The sequence below is a fragment of the Bison bison genome, unplaced genomic scaffold (genome assembly GCF_000754665.1).
Source record: "Bison bison bison isolate TAMUID 2011002044 unplaced genomic scaffold, Bison_UMD1.0 scf7180017864471, whole genome shotgun sequence".
Lineage (NCBI taxonomy): Eukaryota > Metazoa > Chordata > Mammalia > Artiodactyla > Bovidae > Bison > Bison bison.
Genome location: NW_011495032.1, coordinates 18,508,362 through 18,531,882, shown reverse-complemented (window position 1 = coordinate 18,531,882; position 23,521 = coordinate 18,508,362). Strand labels below are relative to the sequence as shown.

Here is a 23,521-nt window from a genome sequence, read left to right as displayed (position 1 = left end):
CACATTCACAGTCTTAATATTAATTTTTTAAAAGGCAATGCCATACACTGTTCTAGACACTAGATCGGGAATTCTCAACCAGGAGTGCAGAAAGGAAGAACAGGTGTACACAACACACAAATACAATACTGTCTTCCAAATACTCCAGAAGGGAAGAGATGAGAACATAAATGTTCAAATCTATAATTTTACATTCAGAAAAGAAAAAAGCTCTGTTGTTTTCATAATTTGAAGGACAGACAGTAATACTGGTTCAAACACTCTTAACTGGTGATAAACCTTTTAAAAGGTTGATAAGCAAGGAAACAGGAGTGTGATGCATGTGCCTGTACAAGTGCTCAGTCATGTCTGACTCTTAGCCCACCAGGCTCGTCTGTCCATGGGATTTTTCAGGCAAGAATACTGGAGTGAGTTGCCATTTCCTCCTCCAGGGGATCTTCCCTACCCAGGGGTGGAACCTGCGTCTCTTGCGTCTTCTGCATTGGCAGGTGGATTCTTTACCACTGCACCGGCTCAGAAACCCAGGAGTGTGGACTTATGATCATATCATTAGAAGTGTTCCCAAATGGAAGAACACAAGTGGTACACCAGGTGAAAAGATAAACGGCCCCATGAGTAAAGAGCTTAAACATCTAAAATCATTAACTGGAGATGTCTGCCTATTCCTGCTCAAATAAAGATGCCTGTGGAGCACTGGTTATGTGTACAATCATTAAAAAATACCATATGAAGAGTGAAGGGAAGTCACTTAGTCATGTCTGACTCTTTGCAACCCCATGGACTGTAGCCTACCAGGCTCCTTGGTCCATGGGATTTTCTAGGCAAGAGTACTGGAGTGGGTTGCCATTGCCTTCTCTAGGGGATTTTCCCGACCCAGGGATCGAACCTGGGTCTCCCACATTGTAGGCAGACGCTTTACCGTCTGAGCTACCAGGGAAGCCCTTTATAAAATACTATATACATTTCTTCTAATGGCTTTCTTGAGAAACCACAAAAATAAAACACTCACTGATCACTAAATATTCACTTTCAGAACTAATAGAGCATTTTTAAAATTTCAGCTTCACTAAGGTGTAAGTGACATATGTAATTGTAAGAGAGTGAAAACGTGCATTGTGATGATACAATATGTATATGTTGTGACAAGTAAAGATAAAACTGACACTATCAGTTTTTGCTACTTTAAAATCTAATAAATTCAATTTTAAAAATACTACTTAATTTAAAACTGTACAAATGAAAAAATACTTCATCCTATAAGCAATAAAACAACAGAAATATTAGATTAGTATGCTACAGCTTGCTAATAAAGGACCCTTTTAGCTGAAATACTTTTACTTCTTAAAAAGATTTAAAAGGTTTCTTACATGGGGCAGTAGATGAAGAAGGGCGTCTCCACTCATTGTTCCTACAGCTAGTGCAACAAGGAATGTAAGAAGGAATTTGAAGCATCCTTGGTTAATGATGGGAACCAAGATCACGCCTAGCAAGGAAAGCAGGCTAATGACAGTGATAGAAATGATACCACAAATCCACGCTGTAGGAAGAAAGTAATGATCAATATTAGTATGCCATTATAAACAAAAAAGCTCCAAAGAATAAACATAAGATAAATGAGTCATGGAAGACTGATTATCCTACCCAGACTATGTTTTTTAAGAAACTTTGTATTTTGGCACTACTGTGTTTAAAAACAAAACAACTATATTCAAGGTGGTTACCTTGAATACTTAAAAAAAGAATTAAACTCAGACCAAGTTAGAAATAGTATTTTCAGTGGTCCACCTTATTAGAAACAGGGGCTTAAAATGACTTAAGGCTGTGGTTCACTTACACTATTTAGATTTAAATAAAGTTTTGCTAATGTCTAAAGGCACAGTCATAGCAATAAAACTGTTTACTTAGAGACTCTAATTATAAAACTCTCCTGTGAGCATTAAAGAATCTAAGCATCCAACACACTATAATCTATGGAAATCTTTCTAATACAAAGTCTAAGAAACTTTTAAATATCAGCTCCAAATAGAAATATACTCAGGTAAGACCAAAAAAAGCCTTATTACTGGTTGCTTTATTGTATTCCTTATTTTTACAAAGGATAATTCAGTCCTGTTTTCCTTGGTATCATCTGTCTTCCATACCCAGTTACAAATTCCCTTTCCCCCAATTTAATTTTCTGTACAATTTACTACTTTTAAAATTTCACTATATAGTTTTAACTGGATCAGAACACAGGAGAAATGTTTTCATATGACTTGTAAGAAACAGGTGGAATTTTGTGCACATTTCTTTTTCTAGGCTATTCAGAAGTAGGTATCACAAATTAATGCCAGTGGTTCAGGGAGTGAGGCATTTTCATTTAAAATGAGAGATTACTTTTTTTAATGGCCTAAACAAATGTGTTAAACTTTAATACTTACAGCAAATTTCACTGAAGAGTGATAATTTTGAAAAGGTTTAATCTAAAATGATATTTTCCTAATCAAACCTAATAGGACTATAAATCTGCTGAAAGATTTTATGTTAAGTCTTATGATAAATGAACAAAGGAAAAATGCATTTCTTTATCAAGATAACTTAAAATTTTGAAAGACAAACAGAAATAAAGATAGATTAAAAAAAAAACTTTAATTGACCTGCTAAATGCTAAACTATCAATAAAACTGTGTTTATTCACTGGACATTTTAGTCACACTATCCAATAACCTTAACACTACAGCTAGTGTTCTCGTTAGCTAAATTAGTTCTGAATAAAACAATAGGTCATCTGTTATTAATGGAAGTACTGTGATTTATGCTAAATGTAACAGATAATTACTATGATATAAACACTGGGAAGCTAAAGGGTCAAAAAAGATTGAAACACAGCCAGAGACTGAATACACTGGCTTCTATCCTTCTTAAGGATTTGGGGGCAATAAAGGAACAGAAATTCAATTCTCAAAGAATCAAGGTCAGGGAAAGATTCATTATAAAGGCAACATCCTGGTTAGTGGATCCAAAAAATAAGGAGATTTCTCCCAACTATGGTTGGGACTACCAGGCACAGGGAACTGGAGTTAAACAAACAAAAAATAACCTGTTGTATAAAGAAAAATATAAGGTCAAACAAGTTTAAAGACTGACTTCATAATGATGACCAAGTTAAGTTACTTTATTTGTGTGTGCCCCATGTAAAGATTGGAAGGATCAAATCAATGGGTGGGAGAGCCTGGTTGGAGAAAAGAGACTAAGTATACATGAAGTCAAGGAAACAAAAGTTACTGGTCAACTAAACCAAAAAAGGTTTGTCAAAACTACTGCAACTCTCTAGCTCCAATCAAACTACTGGCGGGAAAATAATTAAAAAGGGAGAGAACAAAAGATACAATAACTAAAAGGGAAACACCAAGGCTAATAATGAAAACATTAAACCTGAAGATAAAATGTCTTACATATTAATATACAACTCTCCCTTCCCAAATATATTTTTCCTTAGTTTGTCTATAATCCAATTTAGAGGCAATATATCTCAAGAGCCAATCTAAAAGATACTTTAATCAAGAAATTAAAGAAAAAGAGCACAGAATAAAGAGTCTATGAAGCCATAAACATTTTAAAATGTTCTATGATGATTTACAATCTCAAGTGACTTTTGGTCAATTAGTCAAAACTCAAGTTACCAAATAAATCAAAATCGAATTCGGTGAAAATCAATCACCAGTATGCTAACAGGTGAGCTAAATACATTGTAGTGTAAGTGGTTCAGTTGTGTCTGACTCTGAGACCCCATGAACTGTATGTAGCCTGTGAGGCTCCTCTGTCAATGGAACTCTCGAGACAAGAATACTGGAGTGGGTTGCCGTGTCTTCCTCCAGGGGACGTCCCAACACAGGGATCAAACCCAGGTCTCTTGCGTTGCAGGCAGATTCTTTACTGTCTGAATCACCAGGGAAGACCAAATACATTATAACTGAAGACCAATCACTGGCAGATTGATACACATATAAATTAGACAAGTGTTTACACATGTAATTAAAGGAGAGTCTGTGTTAAAGGGTAAACAAGTTCATGTGTGCACAAATGGGTATATGTCACATATTACACACTCCCAGGTACAATTTCTCACTGATCAGTGCTGATAATTATATCTCCTTCTCATCCACCTTAGAAAGCAAATCTGTAAACTAAAAGAGATGTCTGAAAGAGAGCAGCTCATTTAATGATTAGAAAATCACTGGTATTTGTGCTGACATCTGAAACTCAGAGAATACAAGAAAACATAATCCCTCAAAAGCAAAAGCATTACATGAATCAATCCCAGGTCACAGCATTGCCCAACTTCCAAGATGAAACTCAGATACATGCATACCTGTATTCATTAGAGGATTATTCACAATAGGCAAGCATACATTGATGAATGAATGAACTAACAAAATGTGGTGTATATATGCCATGGAGTATTACTCAACCATAAAAAGGAATGAAGTTCTGATACATGCTATAACATAGATGAACCTTAAAAACATTATACTGAGGGCTTCTCTGGTGGCTCAATGGTTAAGAGTCTGCCTGCTAATGCAGGAGATGCGGGGTTCATCCTAGATCCAGAAGGATCCCACATGCCACAGAACAACTAAGCCTGTGCACCACAATTATAGAGCCTGTACTCCAGAGACCAGAAGCCAAAACTACTGAGCCCAAGCGCCACAGCTACTGAAGCCCGAGTGTCCTAGAGTCTGTGCTCCACAAGAGAAGCTATCGCAATGAGAAGCCTATGCACCGCAACTAGAGAGTAGCTTCCACTCGCCACAGCTAAAAAAAGCTTGAACAGCAGTGAAGATCCAGCAAAGCCAAAATAAATAAATAAATTTATAAAAACAAAAATAAAACTAAACAATTTCCTACATTAGGAAAAGAACCACTATGTTAAGTATTTCACAATAAAGCAGACAAACAGACAAACATTGTATGATTCCACTTAAATGAACTCTCTAGAACAGTCGAATTCAGAGACAAAAGATTAGAGGTTACCGGGGGCTGAGGTTAAGAGGGAAATGAATTATTGCTTAATGATTACATAGCTTTTATCTGAAGTGAAAGTTGCTCAGTTATGTCCAACTCTTTCCAACCCCATGAACTATACAGTCCATGGAATTCTTCAGGCCAGAATACCAGAGTGGGTAAGCCATTCTCTTCTCCAGGGGATCTTACCAACCCAGGGATTGAACCCAAGTCTCCCACATTGAAGGCATATTCTTTACCAGCTGAGCCACCAGGGAAGCCCAGCTTCTATCTGGGGTGGTGGTTAAAACAAAAAGTTACAAAAATAGTGTGATGGTTGCACAACATTGTGAGTGTAACAAATGCACAATGGTTAAGACAGCAAATTTGATGTTATATATATTTTAGCATAATAAAATAGTTAAATAGCTAAAATGGCAAAGTCAAAACTAAACCCAAAGTCCCCTCTTAATCCATTGTTATTTCCAGTAAATCATACGATTTTCAGAGAATTCTTGGCCAAGTAACTCATTTATCACTTTTGTCTCTCTCGGAGTAGCTTTATATAAAAGGGAAGACAGCTTCATATAAAAGGATTTACATGAAAAATAAGTATAATTAAACATGAAAATAAGAAGAAATACTAACTTTATTAATCCATATGGCAATCACTCTTTCAAAATTTGAGCTAATTAGGACAGAGGAAGAGGGACACAAGATTACTACCAAACTTGTAGCTATACAAGATTTTCAGAATATATGCCATTGAAAATACATGTAAGCGTAAAGCTAATTAATTTCACATATCTACTACTTATTTTTGCCAGTGCCAAGAAATAAAAGCTAGAGCCAAATTTCCTATTTCAGATAATTCAGAAATTTTTTAGTTATTTTCTATAGATTACAACTATTCCACCACAACTGTTTCATTAGCAAAACAGCCCTATTATCCCGTAAATTTACGTTATCATACGTGTTTTCTTATGCTGATTTCTTGTTAATTTTAAATAATAATTTTAGCTTCCTAGCACAAAACTTTAAGGAATAGTGATTCTCCTAACAAGTTATAAGAAAATTACTATTTCTTTGACCTATGAGTAATAAAAGTTGTTTTGAATTTACTGTCCTTGAAATACTTTCCCACGCTATTTAAGTACATACATATTTCCACAATTAATAACATATACATTTAAAGTTCAAATATCATAATTTCCTAGATGTAAAAAAAGCCAATAAAATTGTTTTGATTTCCAACCAAATTATGTCTTTTTTAAGTCACAATTTGTTTGGTATAAAGCCAAAAGAAACCCAAAATAACAATAAATGATAAACAATGAAAGGAATTTTTGTAAAATTTATACCAACCTAACACTATGCAAACTATTAAGTACAACTAGCAAATGTTTTCTTTATTTGTACCCAGGATACCATATGCAATAAAAAACACTAAATGTCTGAAACAAGCTTCACTTATTCTGCAAATTAGGTTGCTTAAAACATTAAAGGTCTTCAAGCTTAGTTATTCACCAACTCCCTTTCTCATTATCTAGAGAGAAAATGCATTCTTTTAAAAAGAAGCCCTCATCTGCGGAAACTTTCTAATTAACTTGGTTCAAAGCATGTGCAAGATGGCAGTTTTCTACACTGTTTCAGCATTTTAATTGGTGGAAAATGCTTAGCAGCCTATTTACAACCTCCCCCACTCCTTGGTAATTAAGCTAGGGTCAACTCTATGACTAAATGAGCTAATCTTGAGAAACAAATGATTTCTAACATACACAGTATATAGCATATTTGGTTTACAGCAGTCTTTGAACAGTTAATGAGGTAGTAGCTGTGTCACTATGGGAGATTTATACAGAACAAGTTAACCTTCTTAAATGGTGCAGCAGTCATTAAAAATAATTACTAGCAGGGCATTCTAACAATTATTAACATCTATCAGGACATAATTAATTCAAGTTTCATTTCTGACAATGCTAATAACCACCTGCAAACAACTAATCAATATTCACTATTAGTAATGTACTTGTTTTCAAAGCAAATACACTTTTCTCTAAGGCTTTTTAGATTGAATAAAGTGCAATTTTCAATATTACTATAGTTAAGCATCTGTCAACAGTTTTGTTAAAATATGTAGATTGTATCAATACTATAACATAGACAACTCTAAGTCATAACCCACAGCTAATGTGAAAATAAATAACCAGAGTTTTTTAAGAAACTGCACAAATAGAAAAGGCTATTAGTTTTAACTCTAGATGCCTCAATCTTTTCAGCCTCCATTTTTCCCCTGTAAAGAACAAATGAATTTTATTTTTAATTAAGATAAATAATCTTAGACCTAGCACATACTTTTATTCCTGCCAGTGAGAATTTATGAGTGCCTGAGAGAGCACTGGCTCTCAAGGTGTTTAGTTATCTACAAAGATCAATGAGCATGAAGCCAGAAAGGGGACATATGTTGTCTATCCAAAGATCATTAGTCAAGTCTAGTGTGTGGACTCACTTTCTCTGCCCTTTCAGATCTAATCAGACTGAACCCAGCTTGTCTACTAGAAGACTATTCTTAGATTTTTTTTTAATGACTAATCTACACTTAGAGTAATACTTACATCAATATTTACCTGTACCACTTTCCTGTCTACATCTGCTTTATCTGTCAAAACACTAAACTCTCCTTATCTCCCTGTCGCTTACATTCTAGCCAAGAACACTTAAGAGCCTTTTCAGCAGGAAGCAGTAGAGCATAGCACAGGGAAAGAGCACAGTGGTTACATTACAGGCTTTAGATGGAGAATACTCTAGTTTCTATCACAGCTCTGTTCTGTGATTTGGGCATGTTACTTAACTTCTCAAACCTCCTTTCCTCAGTAAAGAGAAGTAAAGAAAAATGTCTAGCTCATGGGAATAACAAATTAAACTCTTGTAAAAGTGGTGTTTAAAATAGCACATTGTAATAAGGCTCTAATAAATACAGGCTATTATGATTAATTTATCCATTCTGAGGTTATTATTTTCCTATTGCAAAGAAATTAACCAAGAATAGGTAGGAACCTAAGAGACTTAGTTATGTATTGAGAGCATCTCCTGTATGTGTAACTCTTTTGAGCATTAAGGAATGTCTCTGTCTCAAATGGAACTCTTATACTAGAATGCGATATTCATAAACATGTCTACCTTATTGCTCTACTGCTCTACACTATGAAAACTTTTAAAATGCTGCCCTTTCAGTCTTTTATCTATTTTATCAAAATTCTGTTTTTTTAAGCTCATATTCATACACATAAATTTAGTCACTTTAATTACTATTCAATTGGTACAGAATCTGCCTGTGATGCAGGAGACCCTAGTTCAATTCCTGGGTTGGGAAGATCTGCTGGAGAAGGGATAGGCTACCCACTCCAGTATTCCTGGGCTTCCCTGGTGGCTCAGCTGGTAAAGAATCTGCCTGCAATGTGGAAGACCTCAGTTTGATCCAAGGTTGGGAAGATCCCCTGGAAAAGGGAAAGGGTACCCACTCCAGTATTCTGGCCTGGAGAATTCCATGGACAGTCCATGGGGTTGCAAAGAGTCGGACATGACTGAGTGACTTTCATTTCATTTCAACTGTATCTTAGGCATTTCAACCAGAAGTGCATTCAACATGATTTTGCACATATGAAGTTCATGAAATACTACTCATTCTTCTTGAGAACACTGTATTATCAACGTACACTAGGCTGACTTACAAGTGTTCTTTCTAGGTTAGAAACAAAAGCTTATAGACTAATATTAAGTAATTTATTCATTCAATCAATATATGAGTGTTTACTTTTTGTCCAAAGTATCTTTTATCTTAGGCACTAGTGATGCTCAGATGAAAGACCCAGTCACTTCCTTTAAGCAACTAAAGGCAAACAAAAAGATAACTAATCCAATTATTAAGATCCCTGAACTCTGTACCATGATGGCAATATCCACAGGGTGTCAAGGTAGGGGACTTAATTAAACCTAGTACAGTCAATTAAGTTATTCCAGGGAGACCAATCATTGAGGAATCACAGTGGTCAGCCAAGCAGAGACACTTACAAAGTAAAAATGCAGAGAAGAATCAAGGAAAACCAGCATAATCTATTATCATGGTTTGTTAAAATTAGAAGGAAGGGGAAGAAATGAATGGTGGAAAATAGAAATGTGATAGTAGGTAGACATGGATCATATTCTGAAAAGCATGATAAACTTTGAACATAGCATAATGCAGTATTTTAAAATAAATGAGGAAAACTATACCTAGCACATCACATCAAATCCACATCCTCATAGCTACTACTACTTACAATATTAAAAAATGTAAAGAAAAATACTAGAGATCTAATGAAAATGTTAAGTAGCATTAACAATATATGGCAAAAATCACAAAGGGGATATCAGAATTTCCTAAATGTGGAAAACAGCACAGTGATTAACCTCAGACTTGGCGGATTTTATCATTTATTAGGTCTGGGAACTGTGGGCAAGGTACTAACTTTTCTATACCTTACCTTACTTATTACCCATAAAAACAAGAATCATATAATAGCTTCCTCAAATAATTCAATTAGTATTAAAATTTAGTGAAGAAAAGTATGTAAAACACTTTGCACATATGAATACCAAAATGATTAAGCTTCCCAGAACTGAACTCTACCACTATCACTCACTAGTTTTAAGACCCTGGGAAATTTTTTAGGGTAACATTCTCTATTTCATATTACTGTTACAAGGAGTAAATGAACTGAGTATAGAACAGTGCCTACAATACATGTTTGTAAATAAATAAAAGTCCATGTATTAAATAAATACTGGCTATCACTAAAAAGAAAAATCTATGTCAGAGTGTCCAAATAAATCTAGCTTAAGTGCTAAGCATGATCTATGAGGGGAACAGAAACACAGGCAGGGAAAATTATGGAGTTATTTCAACAATTCAGTAAAGAACCAAGGAGGATATGAACTAAAGTTATGACAGAGTGGAGAGAACTGGAAAATACTTAAGACTCAACTGGACTCAACAACTGATTATACAAGTGAAAATAGGAAATGAAAACAGAAACCACAGATAGAGAAAAATCATCAAAGATTTTCAGATTTTATCAAAAGAATAAATTGGAATGACATTTGGGATTCAATAAGAGGTACAAATTCTTATGGAATAGAAGTTTCAGAAGGAGGTACCTGTAAACATCAAGGTGGAGCAATGTAGCCAACTGGATATGATGAAAAAGTACAAAGAAAGAAGTTTAAAAATAGTTTTGATTTTACCCATTTGGTTTTACTAAGTGCCCATGATGAAGTTCATGTGCCAATCACTGGCATTCTGAGACATTCCTAGAGTTTAACCACACTAGCTTCCCTTTTCATGTCTTTAAAAATTTTGTAATCTTGGCTTTTCACTAGAGCCCCTCATCTTGCTAAATATTAAGTAATTATAACATCATGTAACTTTAATTAATGGCCCCCTTATTAACATTTGCCCATAAAGAAGAATCATTCATGAAAAACCTGCATTTCCTTTCCAATCTATTAGTTCTCTGTCCACAACAAAATGTTCCTATGTAATGCCAGAAGAGATGAGTAAACTGTATTATGCCTGTCTTCCTCCAATCTTTTCTAAACACAAATACTTAAAACATGATTAAAATATACTGAAAGACACAAAAATAAGGCAATCATTTGGAACTGCTTTCTGATTCCAACTATATTTTTAAAAAAAGTACAGAGACTCTTTTGAGGAGAAAGAACTTAAATCTTTCTTACCTGATGCCCCTATATTTGCCTTATCTTCAGGAACCTGATTTTTATCCTTATTTAAATCTTCAACTAAAAGTTTGTCAAAATGCTCAATACAAAGTCGGCTGTCAATCTGATATAACAAAGCAGGGCAAAGGTATGTAAATAGATCAGATGAGATTGGAGAGTTGGCACGATGACCATGGTATTTTAACAGCTGAGTGACGTTCAAACACTGCAAGAAAAGTGATAAAACAAATTAAGAGTACTTTAAGAAGATTAGGCAGAAAAAGTACTATATAGTAAAATATATTCTAAATATAATTTTAAAACAATCTGCAATATAAATATCTACTACAAAGAATGATTTTTAATAGGAATTTATGAGAGGAAAGAATTCAACCTGATTACCCCAAACTTTTTATGGATTTTAACCATTCTCCACTGCAACATATAAAAGACAATGACTTTCTGCCATTAATGATTTAGAACTATATTCCCAAGATCCTGAAGGAGTAAAGAAAAAAAATCACTTCCCTAGTCAAACTGCAATCATCAGTTGCTCGAGATTCTTATTTGGTGAAACTGTTAAATAGACTTAAGAGTACTTTAATAACTTTATATTAAAATATAAAAAGATACAGACATTTTTACTACCTAAGGTACCCCAGAAGAATATCGTATAGTGAAATTCTATCCCAGTGCTAAAACCGCAAGATTAAAAAATGCAGCTTTATACACTAGAACTTTTTAAGTACAAAGTATAAAAAAACTAAGAAGAAAACAAATAACAAAAAAAAATCTGGACCCATCACTATACAAATATCTACAACTAAGGGAATGGAGTATCTCTTTTCCACATATATGCACTCTGGTTGCATGCTTGCTTACTGTATCTATAATGTAAAAACACAAAATCAAAACATACAAATGATTTTTGTCATGTCAAGTCTTTACATGAGGTACTACTACCCTATCTAATGCATAGACCATTTCCAGAAAACTTGAAAAAATCCCCATTATGCATCAGGCCTATAAGGATACAAAATAATAAGATTGATGATCCAGACCCTGCAAGTAGAATCCAAAGAGTAAACACTAATGTTTAGTTATGATAATGTCTAGTTATTATCAACAAGAGACTCTAGGATATTACCCGTGGTAATAAATTAACAATTTCTTTAAAAGTACACTAAGATTTTAAAATTTGCTGAAAACCCAATATCTAGTGATTTGTCTAGTTAAGAAACAAAGATATTTACTTAGATGTAAAACACATTTCAGTAATAAGAGACCAAAACAAAGGTTGAGGTCATCTTCCACAATAGGTGCTGCTGCTTTTTATATATCTGAACAATAATAAATTCAACAGCTTTTCCTACACTTTAATGAGAGCTAAATATAAGAATAAGTGTATTGATACACTTTTAATGAAACAAAAATGTTTTTAAGGTGAATAGCTGTTTAAAAATCAAGAAGTAACAAATCAAATGTGAAAGTATTCAAAGGAGAACAAAAATTTAGAATAAGAGAACCATCCCATTGCTATTGGCATTTCTCATTATTATATCTTTTTGCATTCAGTGTTCATCTGTCAAAAGCATGAGAAAAGACTAATCTGAGCATGCAGGTCCTGTGGTAAAGTGACAGAGAAAACAAACCTACCACATGTGCAAAATACCTGACTTTGGAGCTAGATCAGTGACTAGAAATCACTCTGTAGTTAATTCAATAAGTTAATTATTTTGAAAGAGAAACTGTCTAAACAAAAAAAGGACTTCAATTTTCAAGCATCTAGAAACTGGTTAACAGTAACAACACATAAGCTAACTTGGAGAGTCAAAGCAAGTCTTAAGCAAGAGAGTAAAATAAGGAATAAAAGAAATATATTTCCTGACAACCTTTAAACATTTAGAATTGAAGGAACCCAAATGTGAAAACAAACAATGCAAGTAAAAATGCAGATAAAAATCTTTAATCTGATTTTTATCCCTTAATGTATTTTGTAACTGGAAACAAGTTTAAATACGGTTGTCTATTCCTCTGTTACTTTTCTTTTTACCTAAGAGTACTTCAGAATCATCTGAGAGTTACAGAGCAACTACCTTATTCTGCTTACCTCATGTTGACGATCATCTTCATTATGATCTTTGTGACTAGCAGCTGAATAAATTGCACTTTTTTTAACATGTGGTGCTTCTCGCTTTCTAGTATGTCGAAGTTCACCTTCAATATCAGGATCAAGATCTTGGTGTCCATGACCAGGATCATGACCATTATGTTCTGGAAGACGTACATGAGAATGACCTGGGTTATGTACACGATCAGGTTTGTGGACCCGATTATGTTCATACTGTTCACCCTGATCATGGTTAGAGGGAAAACCTGGTGTAATAACCCCAGAATTTTCATTACTTTTCTTCTCTTTTCTCTTCCTCTTTCCTTTTGGTAGCTTACTTTCAGATTGCTCCTGTGTTTTATTGGTCTCTGTTGAAGGTTCATGGCTAGGCTCCCCATGCTCACTGTGAGTAATGGAATCATTAGGAAAATGGCGAGTAGTGTTATGATCAAGGTGATGACGCAAACAGTGGTGATGACATAAGCGATGACTGTGGTCATGCATATGTTTATCATCAGATTTTACAGACACTTCAATTGTCTCTTTCTCTGGATCACACTTACGGTTTCTTTTTGCTGATACACTGGTCACAGTTTGATTTTCTGAATTTAAATGATTATGGGAATGCTGGTGGTTATGTGAGTGAAAATGCTTTCCCTCTTGAACTGCCAAAATATCTAAGTGAGAAACATGATCGTGGCCAAGATCCTCATGATTAATCTCAACTACTTTTATCTCTCCAAGGCCCAAGTTTGTTAAAAGTTTCTCCAGACCAAAAAAGGATAATCTTCCATTTTCACCATAACGGTCAAAAAGTTTTTCAATATAATATTTTTTTTCATTTTCAGCATCCAGCACTGAAAATTCGCTTGACTCCGATTCTGTCATTCCACGATGGTGTCTGTGATGCTCTTCAGAACCATGGTCATGTTCTTCATGGCAATGGTTGCAATGATGGAAAATAAATGTCAGCAAACAAATGAGGCAAAATTTTGTGTGCATATGTACCTTCATTTCTATTTTTCCTAAAGGGAAAGAAAAACAAACATTAGTTTATACTTATGCACATTAAAAATAAACACAGCTTTTCAGCAGTTGTCAATTTACTAGGTAAATGTTTTACCTCATTTCTTTCATGATTATGAATTATCCTTTCCTAATTCAATCCCCTATAAAAATAGCCCCTTTTAATTTATCAGAATATTGTATAGCCCTTCAAATTAATACAAGTTTGCTTAAAACACACTTGCAAGATTACTGACTCCCTTTTAAGCACAATACTTTATAGTCTATGTACATTTATACAGGAAATGTTGGCTTCCTTCCTATCTGGTCCTTTACAAAAAAGTTTATTGGTTTCTGTTCTTGAGATCCTGACCAGTACAATAATGCAGTAAGATGAAATACAACAAAAAATGTGTAAGAATCAGAAACGAAACTGTCATTATTCACAAATGGCAGGACTGGGTATGCAGAAAGTACAAAAGAAACTGTAAGAATTAATAAGTTAATTTAGTTCAATTGCTAGACCTAAGGACAATTAACTGTATTTCTCTACACCAGCAATAATTAGAATATGAAATTAGAAAGTTTATAATTCATAGCAGCAAATAGCTAGAAATAAATCTAACAAAAGATGTGTAAGACTTTTTCATAAAAAAAAGGATAACATATTACTGAGAGAAGTGAAGGACCTAAATAAATGGATGGCTTTATCATGTTCAAAATTGGATGTTATAGAGATCCAATGTAATGCCCAACTAAAATTCCAAAAGTTATTTTATGAAAATTGATGAGGTATTTTTTTAATTTTTATTTATTTTTTTTGGTTGCCCTAGATCTTCATAGCTGTGCATGGGCTTTCTCTAGTTGTGGAAAGCGGGGCTACTCTCCAGTTGTGTGCATGCTTCTCATTGCAGTGGCTACTTGTGTTACAGAGCACAGGTTTGAGGGCACATGGGCTCAGTAGTTGCAGCCCTTTGGCTCCAGAGCACAGGCTCAATAGTGGTGCCACATGGGCTTAGCTGCTCTGTGGCATGTGGGATCTTCCCAGACCAGTATCAAACCCATATTTCCTGCATTGGCAGGCATATTCTTTACTACTGAGCCACCAGGGAAACACCTTGATGAGGTATTTTTAATGTTTATATGGAAACAGAAAGGGCCAATGAACAAGACACTCATCTACCAGTTGCTAAAGACAGTGTGGATATTTGGTGTAAGAACAAACAAATAATGTAGTATGAAAACAGAAAAATTCTCTTTTCCTTGGAGCTTAGTCAACTAGATATCCATACAGAAGAAGAAAACTTGACTCCTACCTCACACCATATGTAAACATCAATTATAGATGGATTGTAAATGTAAATCTAAAACAGTAAATTGTAGAGTAATAAAAGGGTCCAAAACTGTACTGCCCAATATAGTACGTTAAAAAAAAAACTAAGAAGCACCTTGGCCTCAGGCTTAGTTTGCTCTTAAGCAGACAAAACAAGTATTTTAAAATGTGTTTTATATGGTGATATCATTAGTTAACACAATGTAGCTTTTTACAAATATCCATAAATACTTTAAATTGGGTTATCATGTAATTATATTATGTACCTTTCAACAAGAACCCGTAAGCAGCAAGTTAATTTCACATAGTCCAAAACTTTAGCAGACTCTCATTGAATTGAGTGCTATTCATTATTTTTGGAAGTAGCCACATGCAGCTACTTAAATTTAAACTAACAAGTTAAATACAGGACTTCCTTGATGGTACGTTGGATAAGAATCCGTCTTCCAATGCAGGGGACAAGGATTCAATCTCTGGTCCAAGAGAATTCCCCATGCTGAGGAGAAACTAAGCCCATGCACCACCAACTACTCAGCCCATGTGATCTAGAACCCATGAGTCACAACTACTGAGCCCACATGCTGGAACTACTGAAGCCCATGCTTTTAGAGCCTGTGCTCCACAGCAAGAGAAGCCAAGACAATGAGAAGCCTGTGTACTGCAACTAGAGAGTAGCCCCTGCTCTCTGCAACTACAGAAAAGTCCAAGCACAGCAATTAAGACTCAGTGCAACCAAAAATAAAAATTAATTAACTTTAAATAAACAGCTTCTTGGGAGATCCCTGGCAGTCCAGTGGTTACAACTCGGTGCATTTGCTGCAGTGGCCGATGTTCAATCCCTGGTTGGGGTATTAAGAACCCATAAATCACATGGCACAGCCCCCCCAAAAATAAATAAAATAAAATCTGCTTCTCAGTCATGAAAGTACATTTTAAATATTCAACACTAGTACATGGCTCATGGCTCTCACACTAAACAGGGTAAACACAGATCATGTCCGTCATCACAGAAAGTTCTCCTAGAGAACATATTTCCAGAATATGGAAGTAAGTGAGTCATTCAAGCAATTTTAAAGTTCTCTAGAATAAACAGATCAAAGTCATTTTCATCCTGTATTTTATTTAACCCACTATATCTTAAGATATTATCATTTCAACATGCAACCAAAATTAATGAAATTTATAACATTTTTTAATACTATGCCTTTGAAATCTGGCATTTATTTTATACGTCAGTTCAGTCGCTCAGTTGTGTCCAACTCTTTGAGACCCGATGGACTGCAGCACACCAGGCCTTCCTGGGTAGCCATCACCAACTCCTGGAGCTTGCTCAAACTCATGTCCATCAAGGTGGTGATGCCATCCAACCATCTCATCCTCTGTCATCACCTTCTCTTCCTGCCTTCAATCTTTCCCAGCCATCAGGGTCTTTTATAATGAGTCAGTTCTTCCCATCAGGGAAGAGAGTATTGGAGTTTCAGCTTAAGCATCAGTTCTTCCAATGAATATTCAGGACTGATGTCCTTGAGGACTGACTGGTTTGATCTCCTTGCAGTCCAAGAGACTCTCAAGAGTCATCACCACCACCACGGATGAAAAGCATCAATTCTTCAGCGCTCAGCTTTGTTTATAGTCCAACTCTCACATCCATACACGACTACTGGAAAAACCATAGTTTTAATTAGAAAGACCTTTGTCAGCAAATTAATGTCTCTGCTTTTTAATATGCTGTCTAGGTTGGTCATAGCTTTTCTTCCAAGAAGCAAATGTCTTTTAATTTCATGGCTGAGGTCACCATCTTCAGTGATTTTGGAGCCCAAGAAAATAAAGTCTGTCATGGTTTCAATTTTCCGCATCTATTTACCATGAACTGATGGGACCTGATGCGACAATCCTAGTTTTCTGAATGTTGAATTTTAAGCCAACTTTTTCACTCTCCTCTTTCACTTTCATCAAGAGGCTCTTTAGTTCTTCTTCACTTTCTGCCATAATGGTGGTGTCATCTGCCTATCTGAGGTTACTGATATTTCTCCCGGCAGTCTTAATTCCAGGTTGTGCTTCATCCACCCCATCATTTCACATGATGTACTCTGCATGTAAGTTAAATAAGCAGGGTGACAATATACATCCTTGACATACTCCTTTCCAGATTTGGATCCAGTCTGTTATTCCATGTCCCGTTCTAACTGTTGCTTCTTGATCTGCCTACAGATTTCTCAGGAGGAAGGCAAGGTGGTCTGGTATTTCCATCTCTTGAAGAATGTTCCCGTTTGTTGTGACCCACACAGTCAAAGCCTTTGGCATAGTCAATAAAGCAGAACTAGCTGTTTTTCTGGAACTCTCTTGCTTTTTCAATGATCCAACTGATGTTGGCCATTTGACCTCTGGTTCCTCTGCCTTTTCTAAATCCACCTTAAACATCTGAAAGTTCATGGTTCACATACTGTTGAAGCCTGGGTTAGATAACTTTGAGCATTTCTGTGCTAGCATGTGAGATGGCTGCAATTGTGCAGTAGTTTGCACATTCTCCGGCACTGCCTTTCTTTGGGACTGGAATGAAAACAGACCTTTTCTAGTCCTGTGGCCACTGCTGAGTTTTCCAAATTTGCTGGCATATTGAGTGCAGCACTTTCACAGCATCATCATTTAGAATTTGAAATAGCTCAACTGGATTTCTATCACCTTCACTAGCTTTGTTCATGGTGATGCTTCCTCAGGTCCACTTGACCTCACATTCCAGGATATTTGGCTCTAGGTGAGTGATGACACCACTGTGGTTATGTGGGTCATGAAAATTTGTTTTCTGTAGTTCTTCTGTGTATTCGTGCCACCTCTGCTTAATATTTTCGGCTTCTGTTAGGTCCATACCATTTATCTCCTTTCTTGTGTCCATCTTTGCATGAAATGTCCCCTTGGTATCTCTAATTTTCTTGAAGAGATCTTTCCCATTCTATTGTTTTCCTCTATTTCTTTGCATTGATCACTGAGGAAGGCTTTCCTATCTCTCCTTGCTATTCTTTGGTACTCTGCATCCAAATGCGTATATCTTTCCTTTTCTCCTTTGCCTTTGACTTCTCTTCTTTGCACAACTGTTTGTAAGGCCTCCTCGGACAACCATTTGTCATTTTCCATTTCTTTTTCTTGGAGATGGCCTTGATCACTGCCTCCTGTACAATGTCATGAACCTACATCCATAGTTCTTCACACACTCTATCAGATCTAATCCCTTGAAAATGTGTCATTTCCACTGTATAATCAAGGGATCTGATTTCTGGCCTTACATGAATGGTCTAGTGGTTTTCTCTACTTTCTGCAATGTAAGTCTGAATTTGATAATAAGGAGTTCATGATCTGAGCCACAGTCAGTTCCTGGTCTTGTTTTTGATGACTGTATAGAACTTCTCCATCTTTGGCTGCAAAGAACAGAAACAACCTGATTTGGGTACTGACCATCTGGTGATGTCCATGTGTACAGATGTCTCTTGTGTTGTTGGCAGAGGGTTTGCTATGACCAGTGCATTTTCTTGGCAAAACTGTTAGCCTTTGCCCTGCTTTATTTTGTACTCCAAGGCCAAATTTGCCTGTTACTCCAGCCATCTTTTGACTTTCTACTTTTGCATTCCAGTCCCCTGTAATGAAAAGGACATCTTTTTTGTGTGTTAGTTCTAGAAGGGCTTGTAGGTCTTCATAGGACTGTTTAACTTCAGCTTCTTTAGCATTACTGGTCAGGGCATAGACTTGGATTACTGTGACAATGAATGGTTCATCTTGAAAACAAACAGAGATCCTCTGTTGGTTTTGAAACTGCACTCAAGAACTGCATTTTGGATTCTTTTGTTGACTATGACAATTCCATTTCTCGTAAGAGATTCTTGCCCACAATAGTAGATATAACAGTTATCTGAGTTAAATTCACCCATTCCAGTTCATTTTAGTTCAGATTCCTAAAATGTTGATATTCACCCTTGCCATCTTCTGTTTGACCACTTCCAAATTTACCTTGATACATGGACCTAACATTCCAGGTTCCAATGCAATATTGTCCTTTACCTCATTGGACTTTACCTCCATCACTAGTCACATCCACAACAGGGCATTGTTTTTGCTTTGGCTCTGTCTCTTCATTCTTTCTGGAGTTAGTTTTCCACTCTTCTCCAGTAGCATATTGGGCACCTATTGACCTGGGGAGTTCATCTTATACTTGGACTTCCCTGGTGGCTCAGATAGTAAGGCGTCTGCCTACAGTGTGGGAGATCTTATACTTATAGAACTTTAAAAAAATGTATCTATTTTTAATTAAGGATAATTGTTTTACAATATTGTGTTAGTTTTGGCCATACAGCAACATGCCTAAGCCATCCCTCTTGAACCTCCCTCCCACTTCCCATTGCTCTAGGTTGTCACACAGCCCCGGTCTGAGTTCCCTGTGTCATACAGCAAATTTCCATACGGTAGGGTACAGGTTTCCATGGTACTCTCTCCATTTGTCCCACCCTCTTCTTCCCAGCATGGTGTCTACAAGTCTGTGCTCTATGTCTGCGTATTCACTCAGCAGTCAGTTCAGTCGCTCAGTCGTGTCCGACTCTTTGCGACCCCATGAATCACAGCACACAAGGCCTCCCTGTCCATCACCAACTCCCGGAGTTCACTCAGACTCACGTCCATTGAGTCAGTGATGCCATCCAGCCATCTCATCCTCTGTCGTCCCCTTCTCCTCCTGCCCCCAATCCCTCCCAGCATCAGAGCCTTTTCCAATGAGTCAACTCTTCACATGAGGTGGCCAAAGTACTGGAGTTTAAGCTTTAGCATCATTCCTTTCAAAGAAATCCCAGGGCTGATCTCCTTCAGAATAGACTGGTTGGATCTCCTTGCAGTCCAAGGGACTCTCAAGAGTCTTCTCCAACACCACAGTTCAAAAGCATCAATTCTTCGGCGCTCAGCCTTCTTCACAGTCCAACTCTCACATCCATACATGACCACAGGAAAAACCACAGCCTTGACTAGATGGACCTTTGTCGGTAAAGTAATGTCTCTGCTTTTTAATATGTTATCTAGGTTGGACATAACTTTCCTTCCAAGGAGTAAGCGTCTTTTAATTTCATGGCTACAATCACCATCTGCAGTGATTTTGGAGCCCCAAAAAATAAAGTCTGACACTGTTTCCACTGTTTCCCCATCTATTTCCCATGAAGTGATGGGACCGGATACCATGATCTTCATTTTCTGAATGTTGAGCTTTAAGCCAACTTTTTCACTCTCCACTTTTACTTTCATCAAGAGGCTTTTGAGCTCCTCTTCACTTTCTGCCATAAGGGTGGTGTCATCTGCATATCTGAGGTGATTGATATTTCTCCCGGCAATCTTGATTCCAGTTTGTGTTTCTTCCAGTTCAGCGTTTCTCATGATGTGCTCTGCATATAACTTAAATAAGCAGGGTGACAATATACAGCCTTGACGTACTCCTTTTCCTATTTGGAACCAGTCTGTTGTTCCATGTCCAGTTCTAACTGTTGCTTCCTGACCTACATACAGATTTCTCAAGAGGCAGGTCAGGTGGTCTGGTACTGCCCTGCAAATAGGTACATCTGTATCATTTTTCTAGATTCCATATATATGCACTAATATACAGTATTTTTTTTTCTCTGACTTACTTCACTTTGCATAATAGGCTCTAGGTTCATACACTGCATTAGAACTGACTCAAATGCATTCCTTTCTATTACTGAGTAATATTCCATTGTGTATATGAACCTCAGCTTCTTTTTCCATTTATCTGTCAATGGACCTCTAGGTTGCTTCCATGTCCTAGCTATTGTGAACAGTGCCACAATGAACATTGGGTACATGTGTCTTTTTCAATTTCAGTTTTCTCAGGGTATACACCTAATATTGGAATTGCTGGGTCACATGGTAGTTTTATTTCTAGTTTAAGGAATTGCCATACTGTCTTCCATAGTGGCTGTTATCAATTACATTCTCACCAAAAGTGCAAGAGGGTTCCCTTTTCTCCACACCCTCTCCAGCATTTGTTTGTAGATTTTTTGATGATGGCAATTCTGACCCAGGCGAGGTGATCTCTCATTGTAGTTTTGATTTGCATTTCTTTAATAATTAGTGACGTTGAGCATCTTTTCATGTGTATATTAGCCATCTGTATGTCTTCTTTGGAAAAATGTTTGTTTAAGTCTTCTGTCCACTTTGGATTGAGTTGTTATTCTGGTATTGAGTTGCATGAGCTTCCTATGTATTTTAGAAATCAATAATTTGTCAATTGTTTTCCTTGCTTTTTCCCCATTCTGAGGGTTGTTTTTTCACCTTGTTTATAGTTTCTTTTGCTGTGCAAAAGCTTTTAAGTTTAATTAGGTCCCATTTGCTTAGTTTTGTTTTTTTATTTCCACTACTCTAGGAACTGACTCTAGTATTAGTCATAGAGGATCTTGCTGTGATTTATGTCATAGAATGTTCTGCCTATGTTATCCTCTAAGAGCTTTGTAGTTTCTAGTCTTACATTTAGTTCTTCAATCCATTTTGAGTTTATCTTTGTGTATGGTGGTAGGACGTGTTCTAATTTCATTCTGTTACATATAGCTGTCCAGTTTTCCAAGCACCACTTATTGAAGAGACTATCTTTTCTCCATTGTATATTCTTGCCTCCTTTGTCAAAGACAAATCCACACATCTATGGGCCCCCTATCTCTGGGCTATCTTGTTCCATTGGTCTATCAGTCAGTTCAGTTCAGTCGCCCAGTCGTGTCCGATTCTTTGCAACCCCATGAATCACAGCACGCCAGGCCTCCCTGTCCATCACCAACTCCCGGAGTTCACTCAGACTCACGTCCACTGAGTCAGTGATGCCATCCAGCCATCTTATCCTCTGTTGTCCCCTTCTCCTCCTGCCCCCTATCCCTCCCAGCATCAGAGCCTTTTCCAATGAGTCAACTCTTCACATGAGGTGGCCAAAGTACTGGAGTTTCAGCTTCAACATCAGTCCTTCCAATGAACACCCAGGACCTATATCCTTTAGGATGGACTGGTTGGATCTCCTTGCAGTCCAAGGGACTCTCAGGAGTCTTCTCCAACACCACAGTGCAAAAGCATCAATTCTTTGGCGCTCAGCCTTCTTCACAGTCCAACTCTCACATCCATACATGACCACTGGAAAAACCACAGCCTTGACTAGACGGCTATCTAGGTTGGTCATAACTTTTCTTCCAAGGAGTAAACGTCTTTTAATTTCATGGCTGCAATCACCATCTGCAGTGATTTTGGAGCCCAGAAAAATAAAGTTTTCATTGTTTCCTCATCTATTTCCCATGAAGGGATGGGCCCAGATGCCATGATCTTCGTTTTCTCAATGTTGAGCTTTAAGCCAACTTTTTCACTCTCCTCTTTCACTTTCATCAAGAGGCTCTTTAGTTCTTCTTCACTTTCTGCCATAAGGGTGGTGTTATCTGCATATCTGAGGTGATTGATATTTCTCCCGGCAATCTTGATTCCAGCTTGTGCTTCCTCCAGCCCAGGATTTCTCATGATGTACTCTGCATAGAAGTTAAATAAGCAGGGTGACACTATACAGCCTTCACATAACTCCTTTTCCTATTTGGAACCAGTCTGTTGTTCCATGTCCAGTTCTAACTGTTGCTACTTGACCTGCATATAGGTTTCTCAAGAGGCAGGTCAGGTGGTCTGGTATTTCCACCTCTTTCAGAATTTTCCAGAGTTTATTGTGATCCACACAGTCAAAGGCTTTGGCATAGTCAATAAAGCAGAAATAAGATGTTTTTCTGGAACTCTCTTGCTTTTTCCATGATCCAGCAGATGTTGGCAATTTGATCTCTGGTTCCTCTGCCTTTTCTAAAACCAGCTTGAACATCAGGAAGTTCACAGTTCACGTATAGCTGAAGCCTGGCTTGGAGAATTTTGAGCATTACTTTACTAGCATGTGAGATGAGTGCAATTGTGCGGTAGTTTGAGCATTCTCTAGCATTGCCTTTCTTTGGGATTGGAATGAAAACTGACCTTTTCCAGTCCTGTGGCCACTGCTGAATTTTCCAAATTTGCTGGCATATTGAATCCAGCACTTTCACAGCATCATCTTTCAGGATTTGAAATAGCTCAACTGTAATTCCATCACCTCCACTAGCTTTGTTCGTAGTGATGCTTTCTAAGGCCCACTTGACTTCACATTCCAGGATGTCTGGTTCTAGGTGAATGATCACACCATCATGATTATCTTGGTCATGAAGATCTTTTTTGTACAGTTCTGTGTATTCTTGCCACCTCATCTTAATATCTTCTGCTTCTTTTAGGTCCATACCATTTCTGTCCTT

At 36.8% G+C, this 23,521-nt stretch overlaps 1 protein-coding gene across 6 annotated transcripts in view; it reads right to left on the bottom strand.

Moving 5' to 3' along the window:
- The window catches only part of SLC39A10 (solute carrier family 39 (zinc transporter), member 10), a 163,077-nt gene that overhangs the window by 25,539 nt on the left and 114,017 nt on the right, over window positions 1-23,521 (bottom strand). For all 6 annotated transcript variants that reach the window (XM_010860859.1, XM_010860862.1, XM_010860860.1 and 3 more), the window contains 3 exons: window positions 12,854-13,878; window positions 10,762-10,969; window positions 1,368-1,537 (listed from right to left, as the gene is read on the bottom strand). In XM_010860859.1, coding sequence (XP_010859161.1) covers window positions 1,368-1,537; window positions 10,762-10,969; window positions 12,854-13,867 — 1,392 coding nt within the window. In that variant the 5' untranslated portion in view covers window positions 13,868-13,878. The remainder of the gene's footprint in view (window positions 1-1,367; window positions 1,538-10,761; window positions 10,970-12,853; window positions 13,879-23,521) is intronic.